The sequence below is a fragment of the Atractosteus spatula genome, chromosome 5 (assembly GCF_055471065.1).
Source record: "Atractosteus spatula isolate fAtrSpa1 chromosome 5, fAtrSpa1.hap1, whole genome shotgun sequence".
Lineage (NCBI taxonomy): Eukaryota > Metazoa > Chordata > Actinopteri > Semionotiformes > Lepisosteidae > Atractosteus > Atractosteus spatula.
The window spans coordinates 21,379,878-21,401,135 of NC_142710.1; the positions used below are offsets into that span (position 1 = coordinate 21,379,878).

The 21,258-nt window shown below is 39.0% G+C and overlaps 1 protein-coding gene across 1 annotated transcript; it reads right to left on the minus strand.

Annotated features, from left to right (window-relative positions):
• Positions 1-13,250: 13,250 nt before the first annotated feature.
• On the minus strand, positions 13,251-16,983 carry cyp26a1 (cytochrome P450 family 26 subfamily A member 1). Its single transcript, XM_088917030.1, has 7 exons — positions 16,725-16,983; positions 16,150-16,374; positions 15,649-15,930; positions 15,366-15,515; positions 15,113-15,247; positions 14,852-15,004; positions 13,251-14,010 (listed from the first exon to the last, which is right to left on the minus strand). Exons 1-7 carry the CDS (start codon positions 16,911-16,913, stop codon positions 13,666-13,668), a joined length of 1,479 nt encoding a protein of 492 aa, XP_088773156.1. The 5' UTR covers positions 16,914-16,983; the 3' UTR covers positions 13,251-13,665.
• Between the last annotated feature and the right edge of the window lie 4,275 nt (positions 16,984-21,258).

Below are 21,258 nucleotides of genomic sequence, written 5' to 3' on the forward strand. Positions count from 1 at the left end.
CACATTGAACGTTTGTTTTCACTTCTGAAGAAATAGATGCAGGACAATTGTAAGTTGTTTTTTTTTTGCAGATCTGTTCCAATGTAATATGTTTTGACTGTCTGAAGGTTAGTGAGCCAAGTATGCAAACACACCCGAAACTACAGCCTGGCTGGCTGGTGTTTGTGTCTAACACCTACTGTACAGCAGCCTGATGTTTTTATTGTGAGGAGTCATGGAGCGGTGGAGGCAGAGAGAGAAAATGTAAGCATGCATGCCTGTGACATGTAGTTACAACCTGTTCACATCTTGTACAAGTCCTGAGCATTGCTAGACAGCTGGTACTTTTCAGTACGGTGATAAAGCAGGGGAGAAAGTTGAGTGGAGTTCATGTGCAGGCCAGATGGGTCTCCAGGGAGGGCTGGAGTAGGCAAGCCTGCTTTGACAAATGTTCGGGTGGGAGACAGACAGAGAGAGAAGATATTCACATATTCCTAAAACCACTGATTGTATTGCAATGACCCGAAAAGGGATGGCTCCATCATTAGACCGGAAAAATAGAACCTTAAGCAAAACGTTCCAAAAGGAGTTCAAGTGTTAAAGCTCTCACTTGGGATTTTTTATTGTTTCAATAATCAATATTTCAGTATTTAGACTAAAATGTAATTAATTTGAAGTAGAGGTGAAATGAATTGAAAGATGATTTGGCTTGACAGGCTATGGGAAAGGCAGCCTGCCCATGTGGACTAGATGGATTGAACCCCCCCCCCCCTTTCCTAATGAGGAATGAGCCAGGGAGATGCTGTGAGAGTGAAGATGGGGTGGAGATACAAAGGGGTCCTCAGGAGGAGAGATATGTATGTGTATGTGTAAAGACAGAGAAAGTGGACGAGATTAGAAATTTTGCCTTTTCCTGAACTTCTGCTTAAAACACCATATCGTCACAACTGAAAAAACAAATGTTTTCCTGCTAAATTTCTTCCAATTAACCTAATCAGACTTCTGTTGAAATAACTCTCATATTGTCCTCACCTTCAATTGGATGGATTTCAGAAAGAGCATTTTTAAGAAATAAGATCAATGTAGAAGAATCAGATTAATCTTACTTCTATGTGAAAGACCTGACAGATTAGTTGTGTTCTCCAAACCTTGCTCCCGAGTAAGAAAATGGATATAACAGTTGAAAAGCCTTTAATCCTTAAATGTTCCTAGAAGTTACTGAAAGAATTATGGCATCACACATTTTTCCACTCAGTGACAACATGTCAAATGTGCAGTTGCTATGAGTGTTCTTTTGAGCGGCTTTTTCTTTTATTTTAAGTATAATCTGGAGAGGATTCTTTAATGAAATGACTATGAAGCAATAAATCATTTTTATTTACCACATGTCTGACATGATTTGGCAAGAGCCTAAGATTATGCAGTATAATTATTCATATTGTTATCGAGCTCCTGTATTCAAATAACAGAAATTAACTGATATGGCTTCTACACACATCCTTTGGATTGTTTTTTGTCTCAGTTCCTTTGTGATTTAAAGATGAAGAAAAACTGTCCAAATGCGTCTTAATGAAGAAGAGCCTGAAGAGTCAAAATGGAAGCTTACTTCTAACAGAAAATCAGAAGAAAATAGGTATTTAATCAATGTGGTACTATGGTTAACTATTTAACTGTTGTTTTACCACCTGTACTAACATGTGAACACCTGACCCCTGAATGAAAAAGTGAAACAAAAGCTATTGGACAATCCAAGGAGCGATTGAACAATGTGTATCTGATACAAAAAGAATGAGAAAATGAATGTGTTGGACCGAGCATGAGCAAGAGTTTGTGACAGCACAGCATGAGAAAAAAAATGAAGACACATTATAGGAAGAATGGACTATCACTGGACCAAAGACACACTGGGACAGATTCTAAGACACAAGTTCCAGCTGAGAAGAATCATGGATCACCCTTACATGTTTCTTTCAGGTGATGTTGATGAATATGAAGCTGATAATAGTGATTATTCATTTTTAATTAATCTTTTTTCTCTACTGTGATTGTAATTAATTGACAATTAATGTGTGACTAGTAATTACAATGCATTAAATACAATACAATACATTAAATTGACAATATGCAAACATTGAAACACCCTTTTGCAGGTACAGTACGTGTAGCAAAAAAAACAAGGTGTCCAAAACACCATGAAGCTGACACAATGGTATCAGGATTGACTCACAAGGGCAGAGATGGGGAGAATTTGCTGTGTCCAAATGGGAGAGCAAGGTCAGTATGGGATGTTAAATTAACAGAGAAATATTTATCTCCTTTATTGTCTTTTCCCTGCCTTCATAGTTGTAATCTACCAACTCCTAAGCGCTCTCTCACTTTCTCTTCTTAAGGCCTTGTTTTAAAGTGTGAAATGTAGTTTTGTGTTTACTTTTTAAATTTTAGTCATAATCAAAAGAGGTTAGCTTAATCATTCTACTAATTGAGGCAGATTGGTCAGACATAGCTTTTCCAGTGCTAAATAATATAAGTGTAGTTTGATAAATCTAATAGATCTAGCAATAAAACAGGATCAAACATAATTACAAGTCTCTTTTCAAAGCACACAGAATCTTTCCCTTACTGGTGACATGTGTTGGTCTTTGGCTTCTCATGACTCTGAGGCTGTGGGTTTCTTCTCAAAAGAGTTCTCAGATATGGACCAGAATCAGTGTCTCGCTGGGCAGGACTAATGCTCTGTGTTTATTAGTAGATACATAAGCTGCTACCAATAAAGTTGCTTGATTCTTGTTCCTGGGGATCCACGTGATTCACCTTTGCCTTGCCATGTATCTCCTGTGTTTGTCAAGCCTGAAAAGCAGGTTGGAACTGTGTTTCCCCTAAACAAAGCTTCTTCAGATCCAAAAAGGGTCTTTTCCTCTCTTTTCTAATTATATTGTTGTGAATTATATCAATTTTCTGTGACACATTACCCTTACAGCACCGAATAAACACAACAGTCAGTGTCACCAGTTGCAGAAGTACCTTTCACAATAATTTTCAACCAATTTAAGAGTTAATAAACAAGGAAACACAATGTTTTATCTGTTAACCTTCTTCCAGTGCTGACTATTCAGGTGACACCTAAAGAAAGCTCAACAGCTGAAATGGTGTTTCCTCTTTCTATTTTTCAGCGCATAATTAACCTTTACATGTTACCTTGTAGCCAATGCATGCTGACGCAGCTGTGCTTGTTTTGGGAAGGAGTCATGTACAGTACATATTCTTTTTTCTCTGTGCACATTGCGAACCAGTATTGTCTGAAGGGGGACAGCATTTACTGCTTGACATTGGATGATGGGAAAGGAAGAATGCTTGTACCTTTTCTGACTGTGTGGGGGTGGTTTCCTGAGAAGGCAATGAATTTGTTATTGCATCAGATTGGACAATACTCTTCAAAGAGCATTCCTCACTTGAGTGTGTGAAGGATGTGTCACGTTCTCTTGTGGAGATCCTTGCCCCAATGGGGTAGGTAAAATAAAGCTTCTTCCTCATCTGTGTTTTTACGACCAAAAGGACTTCTGCATGAATAAGACCTTTCAAAGATGTGTTAAAAGTAAGTTCCTTCCATTCTGTTTTGACCCTCGTTCTAGATTCTACACATTGCTGCGTTACATACACTTTCACAAAAGGTTACATCAAAACTCTTCCCTGACTGAGTTAAACGTTTTGTGTTCTCAAGTTATTCCTTGAAAACATTTTCAAATTAGGCTGTAATAACAGCACAAGCTTGTTTTCATTCCTGAACCATTTATGCTTAGTGCTAGTTTGCATAGCCTGGTCAAGGCATCGACCAGGGGTGACATGAATCTCAGCTTTAAACAAATACATAAGAGCCATGACCCCTTTGTTTGGATTTTTCTCCTCTGTTCCAGACAGGGAGGAAAGCGACTAGGACCCACAGACGCAAGTATGAACACAAAACCTCTGAAAGAATGTACTAAATAACTCAAATGAGCTTAGCACTCAGATAGAAATGTTCCCTCACCATGTGCCAGTCAGAGCGCCTAAAAGCACACATAGTCCTGGTGAATAGAACTGGTCAAACAGTTAAGCTTGATTTTCATTCGCTCTGACTTTATTTGTGCTCCTAATGAGAAAGGGGGTATAAACACATTGCAGGGTGGGTGGGGTGTCAGGGCTGAGAGGAAGGAGGCTGTTCTTACCTGTCACTCTCTGTAAATGTGGCACGATTACCTTCTGGGGTTTTTATTCTTTCCTCTTTCCTCTTTGCTTTTTTTTTATACGCATTTGTGGAGCTTCCTGCTGTGCTGTGACAAAGTTCATGGTTCAACTGAACTTTTGAACTTCTTGCGGTATGTGCAACAGTAGTACAGTGTCTGCATCAACCTTGAGCAAAGTTTTTATAGGATAAACAGCAATGTCGCTGGCGCTATTTGGTTTATTTTGGAAGGAAATATATAGTTTCCCAGTTTCCCATTCTCGTTTTTCCCTTTCCTTGGCATTTGAAAGTACTTTGTTGTTAGCTGTATGGCAGTTAACAGCACTGAAAACAACACCTTAAACACTGATTTAGCACTGTTTGTTTAACAGATCAACGAACTCCACCTGACCTCTTATTGCAGGCTTCCCTAGAACAAGTCATAGCAGTATTTGTGATGGGAATGAAGCTTCCTATCTCATTTCACATGCTTCAGGGCTGGGAGTTCACACAGGCAGTCAGACTAAGCAGTTTACGGGGTGAAATGTCTTCTTTGTATACTTTGTTCCAGGCTCCTGAGAACCACAAAAATTGTCAGAGTCAACTGGAATCTGAAAAATATCTTTCTGAAGTATTTCCCTTGTCTTCATGCAATACAAAAACCATGACCGTCTGTAAGTGGCATTCCAGTATTAGAATATGATATGTTCTGTAGTAATATGAGCTAAAATGCTAAAAGGAACAGAGCTAAATTAATCTTTCTTGCTTTGCTTTGTATGATTAGACATTGTCAGTAAGTTTTAGTGTCTTTCAAAGCTAAGTGTTTTCCAATTATCTATCAAATAAAAAATAATGTAACAAAGGCAAAGCATTTTGACTTGAATAGAAGGGTGTGCTTCAGAAAATATTGAAAATAAAACTGATCTGCTGACATGAATCAGGAAAAAAAACACTTATTTAGACTATTTTGATACATTTAGAAATGTTAACACACGTTGAGTAAAAAATGATAACCTCCAGATTTTTAACTAGTTTAAAAGAAGTAAAATGTAATTGTGGATTTCAGGTCAATCATTTCAGCTACTCCTAATAAACACTAACAGTTTCCAGGTTCAGACACCTGTCACTTTCATCCAGAATTCTCCACACACCCAGGAGCATGTTGATTAAGAAACAAAACATGAACATACCATTATTTAAAATAAGGAAAAGCAAACATAAAATAAAATGGAATGTTTAGATGAAAAATTTCCACTGATCCCGTATCCTCTGTCCACCGAATGTACTAGTGGAAATGAAATTAAGGAGTGTAGAGAAGAAACACCCCAAGGCCACTGTCAGTCATGAACTCTGGGGGAGGTTTCAGCTTGTCTTCAGGTGAACTGACTGAAGAAATCCTGCAGCAACAGATGTTGTCTGCCATAGCCAGTAATTATCTTTCACCTTGGACGATCCTGTTTTAATCTATTTCTTATTGGCTTGCAGAATGTTTTGCATCCTTTCGGGCGGCTTGACACGCAGATGAAATAGAAAGTGAGCTCCTTTTGTTGTGCTGTATCTGTTTCACTGTGCTGTAAGCCATTCACAAGAAGGGCAGCATTCTTTTAGTTTTGTCAATGGTTATAATGTCTGCAACTTTGTTGCACAACAAGGCATAGTAGCTTCTGAGGTTCTGCTTAAATTCTATATTTCCGTAATGTATGCTTGGGAAAAAAACAAATCAGTTTTTCTGCTTATCTGGGCTATTGTGTACTGTAATTGTATAGTAAATGACTTTTACATTTTAAATCTAAAAAGCCTCAGCTTCCATGTGCTACAGAATACGTTAAAAATAAGAATAAGAGGGCATTCAAAATGAGATGTTCTTCAACTTTCATATTTCCTTATTCTGCAAGGCCTGTTGTATAGAATGTTATGTTGAAAACCTTTATCAAAACCAATGTCCACTGGGTATGTACTGTGTTCATGTCTGTTCCAGTCGTTCTTAAGACTACTGTTTTTCATGGGGCCCTGTTCATATTAGCTGTAAGTAAATAACCTTTGGTTCCGATCAGCATGGGCGGTAGGAATAAGATATAGTTCTACAGGATGTGAAAGAACAGACGTGAAGAGCTACAGATCTGTGTCAAGTCCTCATCTGAAAAACCACTCTTGGAAACAATACCTTAATGGGCATTATGGGAAATTGTGCATGGAGGCTGTATTCTTTGTTCTTCTGCTTGTAGGTCTAATCACATGAACAATGTTAAATCTAACATATGTGCTTTGGGTGAGACAGACTGCTTAATTAATCTAGGAGAAAAGCACAAAATTCTTTAAGCGCTTAACAAGTTGTTGAGTTGTTTGAGCCGGGCGATACAAAATGGAGAATTTTCTTTTCAATTGCACACTGGATTATTGATGGCCTTCCCAATTTGTAGAAACACATTTTTACCATTCCTGCTTCTCTTTCACTGAAAACTGAGAATCCCAACTTGGCCTCCCTTTACTGATTCTGAAGAAAAGCAGCACTTGAACTCTGCCGATGTCTGTCAGGGAGCAGCTATTTGAGTTTGCCTGGTATGAAAGCATTCCCTATTAAGGTGGGAATGCAGAGTATCCATTTGCTGTCAGAATCTTCTCAGTGATTATTAATGAGCTTCTTTTGTGATGAGGCAGAATTGAGACAGTATTAAATTCAGAGCAGAGATAATGTGTAGCTAAAGGAAGTGGGTGCTTTGATCTTTGACAAAAATGAAACACTGGTAGGGGATGTTGGGGGGAGGGCACACATTTGGGCACTGTTGGGAGAACATAAGGCTGCAGATATTCACTATTTTGATCAAACAGGACTGTGCGACATTCCTTTGTGTGTTTAACACCCAGCTCGAATTTTCTATCAGTCACTTCAGTGATGCGTTGTGTGAATCAGAATGCTGTTTCCAAAGCAGGGAGGAAAACCTTTGACCTCAGCTGTGGCTCATACTGGTATCTCCCTGATGGCAGGTAGAATAATAAGGATGGAAACCTGAGGAGCTCTGATAAGCAACTTTGTAAGCCTTATAAGCGCTGCTGTGTAATAAAAGCTATACACACAGCAGTTACAACAGTGACTAAGGTTTCATTTTCTAACCAGTTTGTCCATTACGGGGAAGCCACAGCCTATACTGGCAAGCAGCAGGCGCAAGGCAGGATACACCCTGGATGGGACGCCACTGCATCGCAGGTGACTAATGTTTTCCTTTCCTAAATGAAGAGTTTAAAGAGGTAAGAGCACAAAGGATGGCTCTGTAATGTCTCAGTTCATTATGTATGATAAAGGCCTGATCCACTCTGTAATTGCACAGAAGCACCAGGAAAAACTAACCCAGAGTCAGGGTGTCTCAGAGGCACTTTTCCAAATAAGCTACACTTTTGTCTCCTCCACTTCATAGTGTGCTCGATGATAAGTGTGTGGATTCATGAACTGCGACTACAGGCTAGTTAATTTTTTTCTAAAGACCGCTCCTTTACCTCATTATCGTAATTAAAGCCTAGTTCAATGACCTGGAACAGCCATTTAAAGAAATTGTTATTGATGTGCATCTTTTGTATCATGCTAGAATACAAGTGACATTATTTCAGAGTGAGGTTAAAAAAGGTCATTTAAAATTTACATTTCCTTGGCCTTAAAAGGTGCACACTTTTACCTATTTTTTTTCTTTTCCGTGTGACTCATATTTCACAGCTTTTATCTGTGCTTGCTGCTTGATTCATTATGTTATTCCAGTGAGCTGCTCATATTTTTTATACTGACTATATAGAACTTTATGTACAACATAATCATCTGAAAATGATTTCCTGTTGAGAACTGTGTTCTTTTGTACAGAACAGGTGAAGATGATCAGAAACTGGTACTGTTCTAAAACCAGTTCTGCTTCAGATCACAGCAGCATGTTAACCACATAGCAATTAACTGTTAATATGTGCATTTATGACACATGAATTCATGGCACATGCATTACTTGAAGCTGATACCGAAAAGAAGTAACAGCTGCCATGATAAGTGCAGTAACAAACACTATTTGTTTCTGTATCTCTAAAACTGGCCAGTGAGCCAGCTCCGTCGTAGCACGATGTTGGCATGGTAAAGCTCTGAAAGTAATGTTACTGCATGCTGGGGGTGGGGGCTATAGGTACAACAAATGGAGGGTCTTAATTGAAGTTCAGGAGGAATCATGCCAAAAACCGCCAGTTTCACCCAACTGTTTTAAATCTTAATTATTCCCCAATATGAGCGGTTCACATCCCACTGAAAAAATCTTTTTTGCAAGTTGTCTCATGCGTCCCTCCTCCAGCACATCTCCACCTTTGCACCCCTTGGTAACCTTCTCTCTCTGAATGGGGGTGCGAGCCTCCTCCTGTTATGGCCAGGAGGCTGCCTCTTAACCAAGCGGGTTAAGCCAAAACTTCTCATACATAACAGGAGACGCAACAAACATTCACAAAGCATCTGATTCTTGGATGTTGTTATTCCTCGCGCATTTGAATCATGAATCAGAAATAGGTAAAACAATGTTACTGTGGTGGCATGCTTCTTTTTCTCACTGAACTTTGCCTGACCCTGCAAACCCACAGAAAGCCTGTCTTGATTATAAATAATAGCAATGGGCAGCCTAATAGGTAATCTGATTGGGAGTTTTAACATCTGATGTGATTCAACAAGAAGGGCAAAAGTGCAGCAGACATGCAAATGATGTTAGAAGCACTTTCGCTGAACTTCTTTACAGTGAAAAGCCCTGTTTTCACTTCCACTAGGAAAAAAAACCCATTTTAATGATTATTAACTATTCTTCAGCTATGTTTACTGTGCCTGTTGTGGCTAAGCACAAACCTGGCAATGGAGGTTTATGTTCCTATTGCATGTTCAGGCATCAGAAGCTGACAACAAATACTGCAGAAGAAGACTGGGGAAAAAAGGAAGCCGTTAAAAGAATTTCTAAGAAAAGTGGACATGGAAAATGAGGTTTTTATAACTACAACATTCTCTTCATTCTTTCTCAAAAAAGCTTTTTAGATTTGTTGAAAACACAGACTAAGCTGTTTTTCCTTTGGAATCTTTGACACTTGTTTTTGGCCCAAAAGCAGGCTCTGCTGAATGTTGAATACAGGTGAATGTGTGGATGTCTGAAAGTTATTCTTTGACATAAATATATTAGCTGGCCAAATGACACAGAAAATGGTTTGCTAGATGTTGACCCCTTTTAGCATTAAATGTGTTTGAGACTTTCTGAAGATGAAAGGGATAAATTCATCCCCAAAGCAAAAGCCTTTGTCAGAAGAGCTGTGCAGTTTTCTATTTGATACTACAGACTATATTTCCTGTTAAAATATCAAACATATTTTACAGTCTATTACAGAGGTTATGAACAAAATGTAATTCAACAAGTACTGTATTAATCTAGGACCTCGTGTTCCACATGTGCAAATATTCCTATTTGTTTAAAAAATTAGCACCTCTTTTGCAAGTGATAGCTTTGCACTTTACAATACATGCAGGCAAGTTCTGTTTTTGATATACATTGATTGCAGCTGAGGTACCGTGCACAGCAGCATACTTATCGAAGCCATTGGTGGAAGGTTTCCTGTCTTCTTGTACACTCAGAATTGGAGGAATCTCAGTGTTGTGGTGTTGTTAGCCTGTGTTGGCAATCCCCCAAAGCCTGACCTCTGTCTGACACAAGCAGCTGTTTCTCTGGGAGTCACTATCAGTTCACTTCAAAGGTCACCAGATGTATTTTTTTAGCCGGTCAGTCACTTTCCTTCGATATTGGGTAGCCCGGCTATATGTTAATTCCAGCTTTGCATCTAAAAATAACTGCTTTGATAAGGGAGATCTGAATCCAGAACACTTGCTCTTTAATATACCTGGATTACAGTTGTGCCAGAAGAGCTGTCCCACTCAACAAGAGCAATACTGTATATCCCACGTCAGCATACATCTTACTGCCTTTAACTGATACACTGCCTCGTACCTACAGTACTGCCAAGTCCACAAAAAAAAGTACCAGAAACTGTTTTTTCTGAATTTCTACAGTAGGTACAATGTATTTTCATTAGAGGCTCCTCCCAGAAATAATTTAGTTTTTTTAAAATGATTGCTGGGTCACCAAGAGAATCTACCTGTGCTGCACTGAAGGAGTCATATGAGCACTCATACAATTTTTAAGAGCTGGCCAACAACAAACACAAATTAACGATGATCAGTATATATTTGTTCCCTGCAATTAACCAATGGAAATCGCATATATATATATAAACTGATTATATATAAGGTAATAATGAACTGATGCCTTACTTCCCATTATTTGTCTGTTCTTTTCAAAGGGAGATGTGGTTAAAACTTCCAATCAAAGCAAAATTCCTCTCCTTTTTCTAATAATACATCCTTTCTCAGAAGCTGTAGATCAGTCTGATGCACTAAACATATACTAAGTCTTTGGTAAGGGTAAGACTCAAGTAAAATGTTGACAATTAAAAAACCTCTAACTCTTACCTATTAAACCTATCTCCTTATTAAGTTTGAAAAGCTTCCTGATATGAAAATCATCCTGATGACATTTGACTTAAAGGTATTCAAAACATCACCCATGGGCACATTTTAAAGATAGACTTATTTTTTAAAATTTCTTGTTAATAAAGGGAGAAATGGTGAAATCATTCCCCCCAGTTTTCTGCAAATGGCCCTTTGAGTGATTGAATTAATTTGTCTTTAATTAATTTTGTGCTTTGGTGAATTATTTTCAGCCACTCTACAGGTGCTACAGCTGTTAGCTATACCCGCAGAACCCAAAATGTGAAAGTTAACTGTAGCTCTTTTCTTGGGATTTTAAATTAAACATGCTAAATAACCACCGGCACAGGGCGTAAAGCATCTCTTGTAACAATGCAGATCCTGCAGCAGTTACATTGATTTACTCTGCGCGATGTTCAGTTCAGTGGACTGAATAAAAGAGGAGTGGGTTTAAAACTTCTTTCACACCGCTCTAATAAATTCTGTTTCATCCCTCTGAATTTTCGACCAAAATGGCTGGTAATTGAAGGACAAAAAAAAAAGTTTTGTTTTCCCCTGAGATGTTAAACAATCGGGGACGCAACTGTTCTTTACAAGGTGATAGGAGGAAAAGTTCAGCTGCATCTATCACCGAAGCTGGACCTGCGGCGATAGGAGGGAGGGACATTAAGGTGTCAGCAGAGGAACTCTGGAAGTATAAATCAGGCACTGTGCAGCTAGCCCGGCACAGGCACAGCAATGTGTTTGCCAGCACTGCAAAGTCTGTTTTCTCACTGTCATGCAAGGATGTTCTTCTTCCATGACCCTTTGTGCTGAGGACACAGACCTCCAAAAGACTGCGAATGCAGGGAGATTCTTTTAAATGAGCTTTCCTCTTCTTCATGTCGAATTCACCTAAGAATTTTCATAACATGTAGCCCAATATTCAGTATTTCCGCCTTTGTTTAATAGTGTATATTTGCACAAACCATTAGACTAAAGAATATAAAGAAAATGCAAAAAAGAGGACCATGTGAATTAATAGGAGCTGTGCATTTTACACCCTAATGTAATGCATTTTTACCATTGATATACAATATAAGTAGCTGACATACACTATTCCTGAATAAAAATAAACTTCATTATATCACAGGTCCACAATTGTCACTGAATTTTTGTTTTTCCCTAAATGTTTGAAAATAAACTGAGTTTCTGGACGAGAATGTTTAAATCATTAAATATTTTTCTGTTGTTTCCAGGATTTAAACCTAGAATGTGATGTAATAAGCTTGTTTAGCTGGGTAGATTTTCACCAACCTAAAGCCGCTCTCTTCAAATTGTGCTGCTGAGTCTCATCGTAATTCATTATTATACTTAGCTTTCAGGCATTATAATAAAAGCTGTTATTGGCTTCAGTCTGTCTTGAATTTTGCCATGTAAAAAGTCTAATTAGATATGTCCAGAATATAACACATCTTAGTAGCAATATGGTATTTTAGATCTATGCCAATCTGAATATTGTTATGTTGGAAGAACTTTCCATTTAATTGTCAGAAACTATACAGACCTTACCTGGACACAGAGAGTGATGCTAATTAATTTAATCTAAAGGGAAAAGTAATGCTGAGCTAGTACTGAAGAAACTTGCAGTTGTCTTAGAATAGGCATCCTTTTCACATTTCCCGAGATTTTGTAAAGCATATTTCAACAATGCATGTAAAGCTTTTTAATGAGGCTATATTTTGTATATTGGCAAGGGTGTCATTTTTTGTTTGTACAAATCATCAATCTTTTGTTGGAAAAAGAAAACTGCCTACAGTTTGGATAGCACAGCACAGATACGATTCCTTCCAGGTTAGTGTGGGCTCAGAAGGTCATGAGACATTGGTGATGCATGACACAGGTGTGTTTCTCTGGAACATCATTCCTTCCAGAGCAGGTATGCTGGCTTTGCATTGGACTATGGAAACGTTGGATATGGACATTGATCAAGGGTTCCTTAAAACACACTTAAAACTCAGCACTTCATCATGTTAAACCACATTAAGGTTGTTTTTAAAGGTTATCTTAAGAAACAAGAGCACATTTCATGAGTTTATTGCTTAGTTTCATTACCCCAAGCACAGAAATTGTATAAGATTCCTATTATATTGCTCATATGGGAGCTTTTATGAAGCTCTAGAAATTAGCATGTGCCCTTTTCCATTACTCCAGAACCTACTGCATTCCATTCCATCACCCTGCAGGCCAGTCCCTGCCCACACAGGCCAGTCTTGCAAAAACCACTGTAAGGGTAAGCACCTAACCGTGCGTTTTACAGGAAGATTAACCATGTCAGTTTGTAAAACGAAATGCTTTATGATTAGAAAAGAAAGAGGATATTTGCATTAGAATTCATCAATTGTGTGTCCCCTTTATGGAGGATTGCATTTATAATATTTGTCACTAGGACCATGACAAAATATCTGCATGCACAGTATATTTTTTAAATTTCTTTAAGAAATAAACACAGAAATTTGAAATATAGAAATCTGCACTTTTATTTAAAAGTAGTACCACATTTCAGTTTTTCCGATGAGTGACATTTTGCCCAAAAAGTCTCACGTATAACCAATAAAGGTTTCCAGTAATATTTCTCAACGTCTGTCCAAAAATAATTATTTAAATAGATCCCATACAGTAACTTGTTTAGTTTAAATAAACTGCTTTAGAAATGACTAAAATAACAATATGTACATATTTAACTCACTTTAAATAAAAGTTATTTATCAGCTTTAATGAATCACTAGGATCCACATACATATAGTGCTTGCAAAGTGTTTTTTCTTTACAAAAATATTAAGGGTCTCGTATAAATATCTATTGTATTAAAAAATATACAAGTCAAATATAAAATGTAAAACAGTTCTCCTAAAATTAATAATGAAACAGGCTATTTACAAATTAAATGCTATAGGTTCTCTTCCTTGTGTGTGAATTAGTTGTAGTTGTCAACAAATTTGCTGAACTTTGTGGGTAGATTGTCCACTGGATACACAGTTGGGCCCGTTTTCATGGTAGGGGGGCCATTCAGAAGTGTCCAGTTGCATTTCGTGGTCAGCTCTATTAAAAAGATCTTGAGGAGTATTTTTGCAAACTCCTTGCCCACACACCTCCTAGAACCTCCACCGAAAGGTATGTAGTTGTACCCAGGCGTGTCCTCAGGAGCTCTGGACATAAAGCGCTCAGGGTGAAACTCCTCTTTATTAGGGAACACCTCCGCGACATCATGTGTGTCACATATGCTGTAAATGACATTCCATCCCTTCGGGATCTGGTAGCCCTGAAAATCAAAGAAAATGTCATCAGAAATCTCCAGGTGCGAATGGGTTGTGTTGGTCCAGGTCATGGTTTTGGGACGTGGTTTTAGAGCAATGGTTCTCGGGCTTCCCACTGCAGCAATTTGCACTTTTCACACAGGAGGAAATATTTTATTTTAATTTGATGCTTAAAAGGATTCATGCACACTGACAAGTATGAAATGGGAAGCAGTTCTTCGCATAATGAAGTCCACGACTGTAAGAGACCCATGGAGCTTACTTTTCTGGCATGTCTGTAATATATCCAGGCAATTAGTCTGGGGATTACAGTATTGGTGAATGTTTAATGGGCCATAATGCTGTTATTTGCATTGACGACAAACATCTGTGGTGGAATTCCTCATGAGGAATTCACCAGCAAAAGTTTCCAAAGCTCAGAATACAACCAATACCATTTTCGTATTAAAATCATTATAAATCACGTGCAAACCACATTATTGTGATCTCAGTGCTACCCTAAACAGGACAGAACTATGGGCACAATCGCTGGGGTTCTTCTTCCACGTGTTAACATAATATTTACTTTTTCTAAGCGGGTTATGGTGCCATCTCAGATTGAAATAATGAAAGGATGAAGGGGACAAAGTGTAACCTACCAAATAGCAACTAAATCGTAGCGCCTTACATTTGAAGAGAACGACGCGATTAAAAGTGACTACTTTCTTATTTAAATCTGTAAAGTACTGCTGGACTTTACTGCTGGTGTTACTGGTAAACACGATATACCTTCACTAGTTATTAAAGGATTGGCTGTAAACTTGGAATATATTGACGAACAGTTATACACATTAGACTTTGCCTTACGTTCAGCTCAAATGTTTTGAGAGCCACGCGAAAACCACCAGGCACCGAGGGGTTTATCCGCAGTGTTTCTTTGATGACGCATCCGATGTATTTCAGTTGTTCCAGCGTCTCGATGTTCAGCGATTTGTCTTGAGAATTGGCTCCCAGCAATCCCTGAAAACGGGAGAAAAGAGTGTTTTACAATTTACCCGTGAATTAAAGGGTAAATCAGGTTAGACTCCAAGAGGGTAGAGAGAGATGGAAAACGCGACTGTGCTTCACCTTCGCGTAGAGCTCCTGTCTCATGCGCTGCACTACATCCTGATGCAAACCGAGGAACGTCACTAGCGATGTTGCTGTACTGGCGGTGGTCTCATGACCTCCAAATAACAATTCGGTTGCGGATTCTTTAATCTCCTGTTAGAAGAAAGCGCGTTTCACAACATTTAATTCAGCAGAACGCTAGTTGTAATTTTACTTAACTTTTTTTTCCCATGCTGAGAACGGTAATGAAACAACGAGAAAGGAAATCTACCTGCATATTGAGCGGCTCTCCGTTTTTCCTGCAGTTCTCTATCAACAGCTGCAAGGCGTCTTTGTGGCGCCTCTCGTCGGCAGGCTTTGAGATCTTGTTCTTGATATTTTCTTCAATTTTGGAATGGATAAAATTGCGAGCCTTCAGACCCTGTTAAAGAAAGAAACATTTCAGTATTTTAGAATGGCATCTTGGACGCCGGATGCTGCCTGCGCTCTTATCGTCTGTATTTACAAAGGTACCACTCGAGATCAGCGTGGCAAGAGCATCATCTGGCATTTACCCGGTACAAGCCGCTGAAGGGCACATCGATCGGGAGGGAGAATAGATTCTTTATCATCTCCTCAAATGCTTCCACCAGCTCCTGTTCGTCGGACTGCGTTTGTTCAGGCTCAAAGCCAAGCAGGAGCCTCATCGCGATGCGGAACATGAGCCGCTTCATTTCGGGGTAGACCAGCACGCAGGAGTCGCTTTGGAGCCAGGTCGTCACAGCGCACCTCACCTCTTCTTCAATTACCGGGATGTAATGCTCCAGGGCGTCCCTGGAAAAAGCTTTCATGACCGCCTACAAAATGCGAGAAGAAACCCTGAATGATCGAGGAGCAGACTTGTTGAAATATGTACAATGCAGGAGGGATTTCAGAATACCAGAGCGTATCCGCGTTTACACTTTAATGTTTTGAGAAGGGCAAAAGGCTCCGGACATTACATTACAAAAATGCACAACGTTTTTACATTTACAATCCGCTCAGGGGGAGGGCGAGACACTCCATTTTTAACTCACCTTTTTCTTGCTCTTGTGCTGCGCGCCGTGTAGATTGGAGAGGGTGTCTGAACCCAGGATGGTTCTCACTGACGCTGGCCACTGAACGGCGACAAGTTTATGTTCACCCAGCAAAATCTGCCTCACGTTTTCAGCGCCCATCACCCGCACCGTAGGGCTGCCGAAGAGATGGGTCTTGTAGATAAATCCATACTTCTGGCGTTTCATCTGCAGGAATTTCCTTCTCTGCAAAGGATAAAGAACTGGGCTTTAGTTGCAGTCAAGAGTTTGACGCAATCCGACATCGGCATTTTCCATAGCAGGAAAAGATGACAATCTCCGTGTGCACCTAAAAATGTTAAGAGTTCAAAAATGACAGCGAAGAAAAACACAACAACGGGTCATATTGTAGCAAACAAATCAACGTCCTAAAATACATTTCATCTAGATAATGTAACTTAATCGCCGACTTATAGCTCGTATTTAAAGAGGGTGGCGCTCGCGTACACCCTGCTATACACAGAATTGGGATGCATGCCGTGACTCGATACCAGCCCTTTGCAGTTGTGTTGCGATTCCAGACCCAGATGCTTTACCTGAAGGACCATGTGGAGAGTCTCGCCAAGGAACGGCAAACCCATGGTACCTGGAGGAAGGGGGCTCCGGCAACTGGGATCCCGTCCGCTGACAATGTAAATTTCCCAGAGCTTTACGGCCGCTAAAAACAGCAGCACGGGGAGCACAAGAGTGCAGAGAACCGTTGCGAATAATGTATACAAAACCATGTTGACGTTGCGTCCAGGGACGACAATGTGATGGGAGTCCGACAGTTCTCTTTTAGGTCAAAGATTCTCAAAGGCGTTTCTCTCGACTGGTGAGTCTCAATGCTTATACCCCCTTTTATACTCGTTTCCAGGTCTCGGCCTCCTGTTACCTTGGTCAGATAAATTAGTTCACACAAAGTTCATCTTTAATTGTAGTGCCATTCCTCTTTGCTCCGCCCATTGGAGAAACGCTGTCCCAAAATCCTTAACCATTTGTTATAAGCCCATTTTAATACCACCTCCTGGAGCAGCTAGACAATCCTTGGATTTAACTTTGAAAAGGTGTTAATTCCCCAACACAATGGGAAGCACGGAGGACTCTTTGTGGCAAATATTCTGCAGTTTAAACTCCTTACTTTGCTTGGGCTCTTGGCTGTAATGCCTGGGGCGGGCTTAATTGAGCAAGATTGCAATTATTCTTTACTGACTCTGGTACTTCTGCATTCAGATCGAAAGTTTCTTTTTCTTACCCAAACTATAATTTCAAGATATACTCCCATTTCCTGTTCTAATTAAGTGTCGATTACCCGATTACCTTTATCCTTAGTAGTTTAACTTAATTTAACAATTAGTCTTTAATTGCTGTCCTTAGAGTTACAATATCACTGACTCATTACATTGCAATGTTTTTTTTTAATTATTTGGAGTGTGGTTAGCGTGCGTGATGAGGATAATTCGTGCGCAGAATGTATTGTCATTTCCCCGGGTGTAAAAGTAACTTCAATATCAATACATTAAAATTGTTAGTTGCAATAGTTACTTTATAATCTCTGTGTGTATTAAGAGATGTTATGATCTAACTATGGATTGTATGTATATATAAGCACCCATCTAAGAAAGTTGAATATAGCCATATACAAAAACATAGATGCTTCAAACATGAAATTATGTAACCAAGGAGCAAGGGAACAGATGTAAAACTCACTATCATTGTGTTTATCATTACGTCGTGGAGACAAAATGGAGAAGAGCTCTTGTCCAAACTTTTTATAAACAGCGGTCGTGGCAAAGATGCAGGCTAATCTAAAATTAGAGTCTGGCCTGGCGTTAACCCTGTTTACAGTGTCTTCCAGGGCCTCCACGAAACTACATCAACGTCAGACTGAAGTGGATTCCTAAAAAATATGATATAGTGCTCGCCGTCGGTTCAAACTCGGGTCAGTTTGAAAACTAAGGGAGCAAAGCAAGGTTAAATCAAAAAGTAAACAGCGGCACTGTTGCCACCCACAGCATTTATAGTTGCTTTTTCAACAGCTGCAATGCCAAAATCCCGCACGACCGCCGCCTGACCGCTTGCAGAATGTTTTTTTGCGCATAACGGGAGCGCATTAATGAGGTCTCTCTTTTATTATAAAGTCAGATTGCCTCCCTGTATTGTGCCACGTGACCGAGTGCCCTGCAATTTACCTTATTCTCCTATTTGGCCGAGCTACCTTAACTGTTGTATACACCCCCTCCCCCCTCTTCCATTCATAATATTAAAGTATTTTCCATTTTTTTGCATCTCTGATTCGCTTTTTGTTTTTACACCATCGCCAACATCGCCATTTGTGTTCACGATAGAACAATAGTTATAGATTTGTGTTCATATTTTTATAAGGGAGATCGATCTGTTGCTCGGTCTTTCTTACTACGTTCTCAGGGGTGCAGTTTTGGAATGGGGAACAAATAGATTTGCTCTTCAATGAGTAAGGAATGTTTTGACCTGGCAGCAGCAGCCAAGTGTTTAAAATGCTTAAAATGCCATCATATCCTGTTCCACCCTTCTGCACACACATACTACCTGCACGAAGTTCAAGTATAGTTCACCCGCAGCTCGCAGGGAGTGCTCAGAATCATTAACCACATTTTTGCTGTATCTGTCATTTATATGTTATTAACCAGGGTGTCTGCAACCTGCTTCCTTACTGTAAAGATGAATGCAGGTGTGTTTGGCAAGCAACACCATACATCCTATTTTTAAAACTGCTACTTACGTTGTAGCCTTACTATTTTTTCTAAGTGCCAAGTAAATAAAACTGCATGCTTAGGCTGTATTTTGCTCCTTGTTCATTACACGAGTTGTCACCAACTGTCAAAACATGTTTAAATACCCGTTTAATATTGGGACGCGATTCTAGAATATAAAGAAATTACAGGTCGAGAAATATTATTCACTCCAATAAAACAAGCTGTAGGGAATGCGATTAAACAAAAACTGGACGTATAGTCTTGTGTAAACGTACTGGAATTGATGGAAACGGGGCGTCATTAATTCGTTCCTTTTGTTTATTATGAAACTATACCTACTTATCAACGGTAGGATGTCCAAAGTTTATTGGACGCGGATTAATCGTAGCAAACAGTACCTGTAGGTACTGATCCTGCTGGATTAGTTGAGGGTGGCATTTTATGTCTGGAGCTACAAGGATAAATTGCCAGGAGTCAGTTAGTCACTAGAATGAATCAGCAGTGGCTGGTAAACTTCGCAAATATAACGTTCATTTGATTATAAAGTTTATTTGAACAACGCAATTAAACGATCTAAACAGATTAGTTAATGCCAATGATTCAGCCGAGGGGTGTGAAGCTATGTGTAACTGCATATCGTCCTCTTCTTTTCGATTTAAGTAATAAAGTTGAATCTTTGTTACAGGTCAAAAGATATTTGCTCCCGCGACCCACTTACCCTAAAGGTTAGGCGTGTAAACGCTTGTCAGTCCATAAGTTTTTAAATCCCCCGTGTGAGCTCTTCCGAGTGTGATGAGCTCTGTGTCCCCCAGCGTCGTCAGGGATTAGCGCTGGAAAACTCCGCGATGCCTCCAGGTCCTTTTCCCATTCCCGAGCGCTGACCTGCTTGTGACCTACAACACGGACCGTGACATCTCTATGAACTCTGGCGCAAACCTCGCCAAGTTCACTGTCCATCAAATAACGAGATACGGGAGCCTGAGCACCAATAATTACAGCAGGAAAGCTTTATTATCTCCACAGCGATCCATTCTGCTACTGTCAATCACAACAATCAAATAAAGGGGATAATTAAAACCACTTACAGTAATCTTGTAATTGGGTCAAGAGATAAACAGCCTTTTCACTTGTCTGTAAAGAAACTTTTAATTGACCCCATGAGCTATGGTAACGGCCTCTTTCACAATGCCGATCACACTTTAAACTGGCAAACCCAAACTGACGTTACATTTTATTTTTCTAAATATAAACCGATTAATTTTTTACTTATTTGTATTTTATTTTTCTAAAATCACAGAGAAACTTTCCGATACCTCAGCAAAACCATTCAGATCCCCCAGAGAGATGGGTCTTATTTTCCAGAACCATTTGGGTTAATAACATCGATTTTATTTTACTGCCAGCTCATCTGCTGTTTGTGCAGTCATCTGACTCGTTTTAGGCGCCTTTGGTGTTGTGCTGCTCAAAGTTAGTCTTTGAAATTTGTACCCACCGCCTACTGGTTTACCCAATGTTAACAATGCGCATTCACCTTAAAGACAAGGTCAGGAGGGCATCATTTTGTGGTTCAAAAAAGGGTCACCCTGCCAAGAGAACTCAGCTATCTTTTAAGGTGTAACCTTTTAAAGGGTTTAATTTAAATTAAAATTGTTAAAAAGCGTCATATATATGTATTAGGTCCATGGCATTTTTTTACTCACGTATTTGTAAATTTTTAAGTTTATTCATAAGAATTTAAATGAGCTCGCGTTCACATAGCTCAATTTCTCAGCATTTTTAAAACATTTTTTAAAAATCCTGTGATAAGAATGGCGTTCTCTTCATAAATAAAGATGCTTTGTGAGTGTATGTTCCCCAGCAGTAACGATAAGAGGAAAACAAAAAAAAAAATTAATAAGCACAAAATAACAGTAATAATTAATTGCATCAATACTGTTGGAATAATATTTGGTGTTTATAGAAAATGACAAAATTAAATGGACATTTAATGCGCTTTTCTAACACAAAAAATTCATTGTTGTCTTCTGTTTTTATTGTTGATTTTAACATAGTTATACTGATCCATTTGAATGTCAGATTGTGTTGTTGTCAACACAAGGTTTGAGGGTATTAGGAATATAATTGAAATGCATTTGACATCTTTAATGGTTATCATCAAATTATTTTATTTAAAACATACACAATCAAATGTCTCAGCTTTGGTTAAAAAAACTGAAACTTTATTTGAACATATGGGAGTTCATATGATCAGATCACAAATAAGTAAATCAGTGCTCTAGACAGTGTAAATGAATTGTAGGAAAGAACGTGAATTGTAATTAGATTATTCATACCCCAGAAATAATTTTATTAAGCA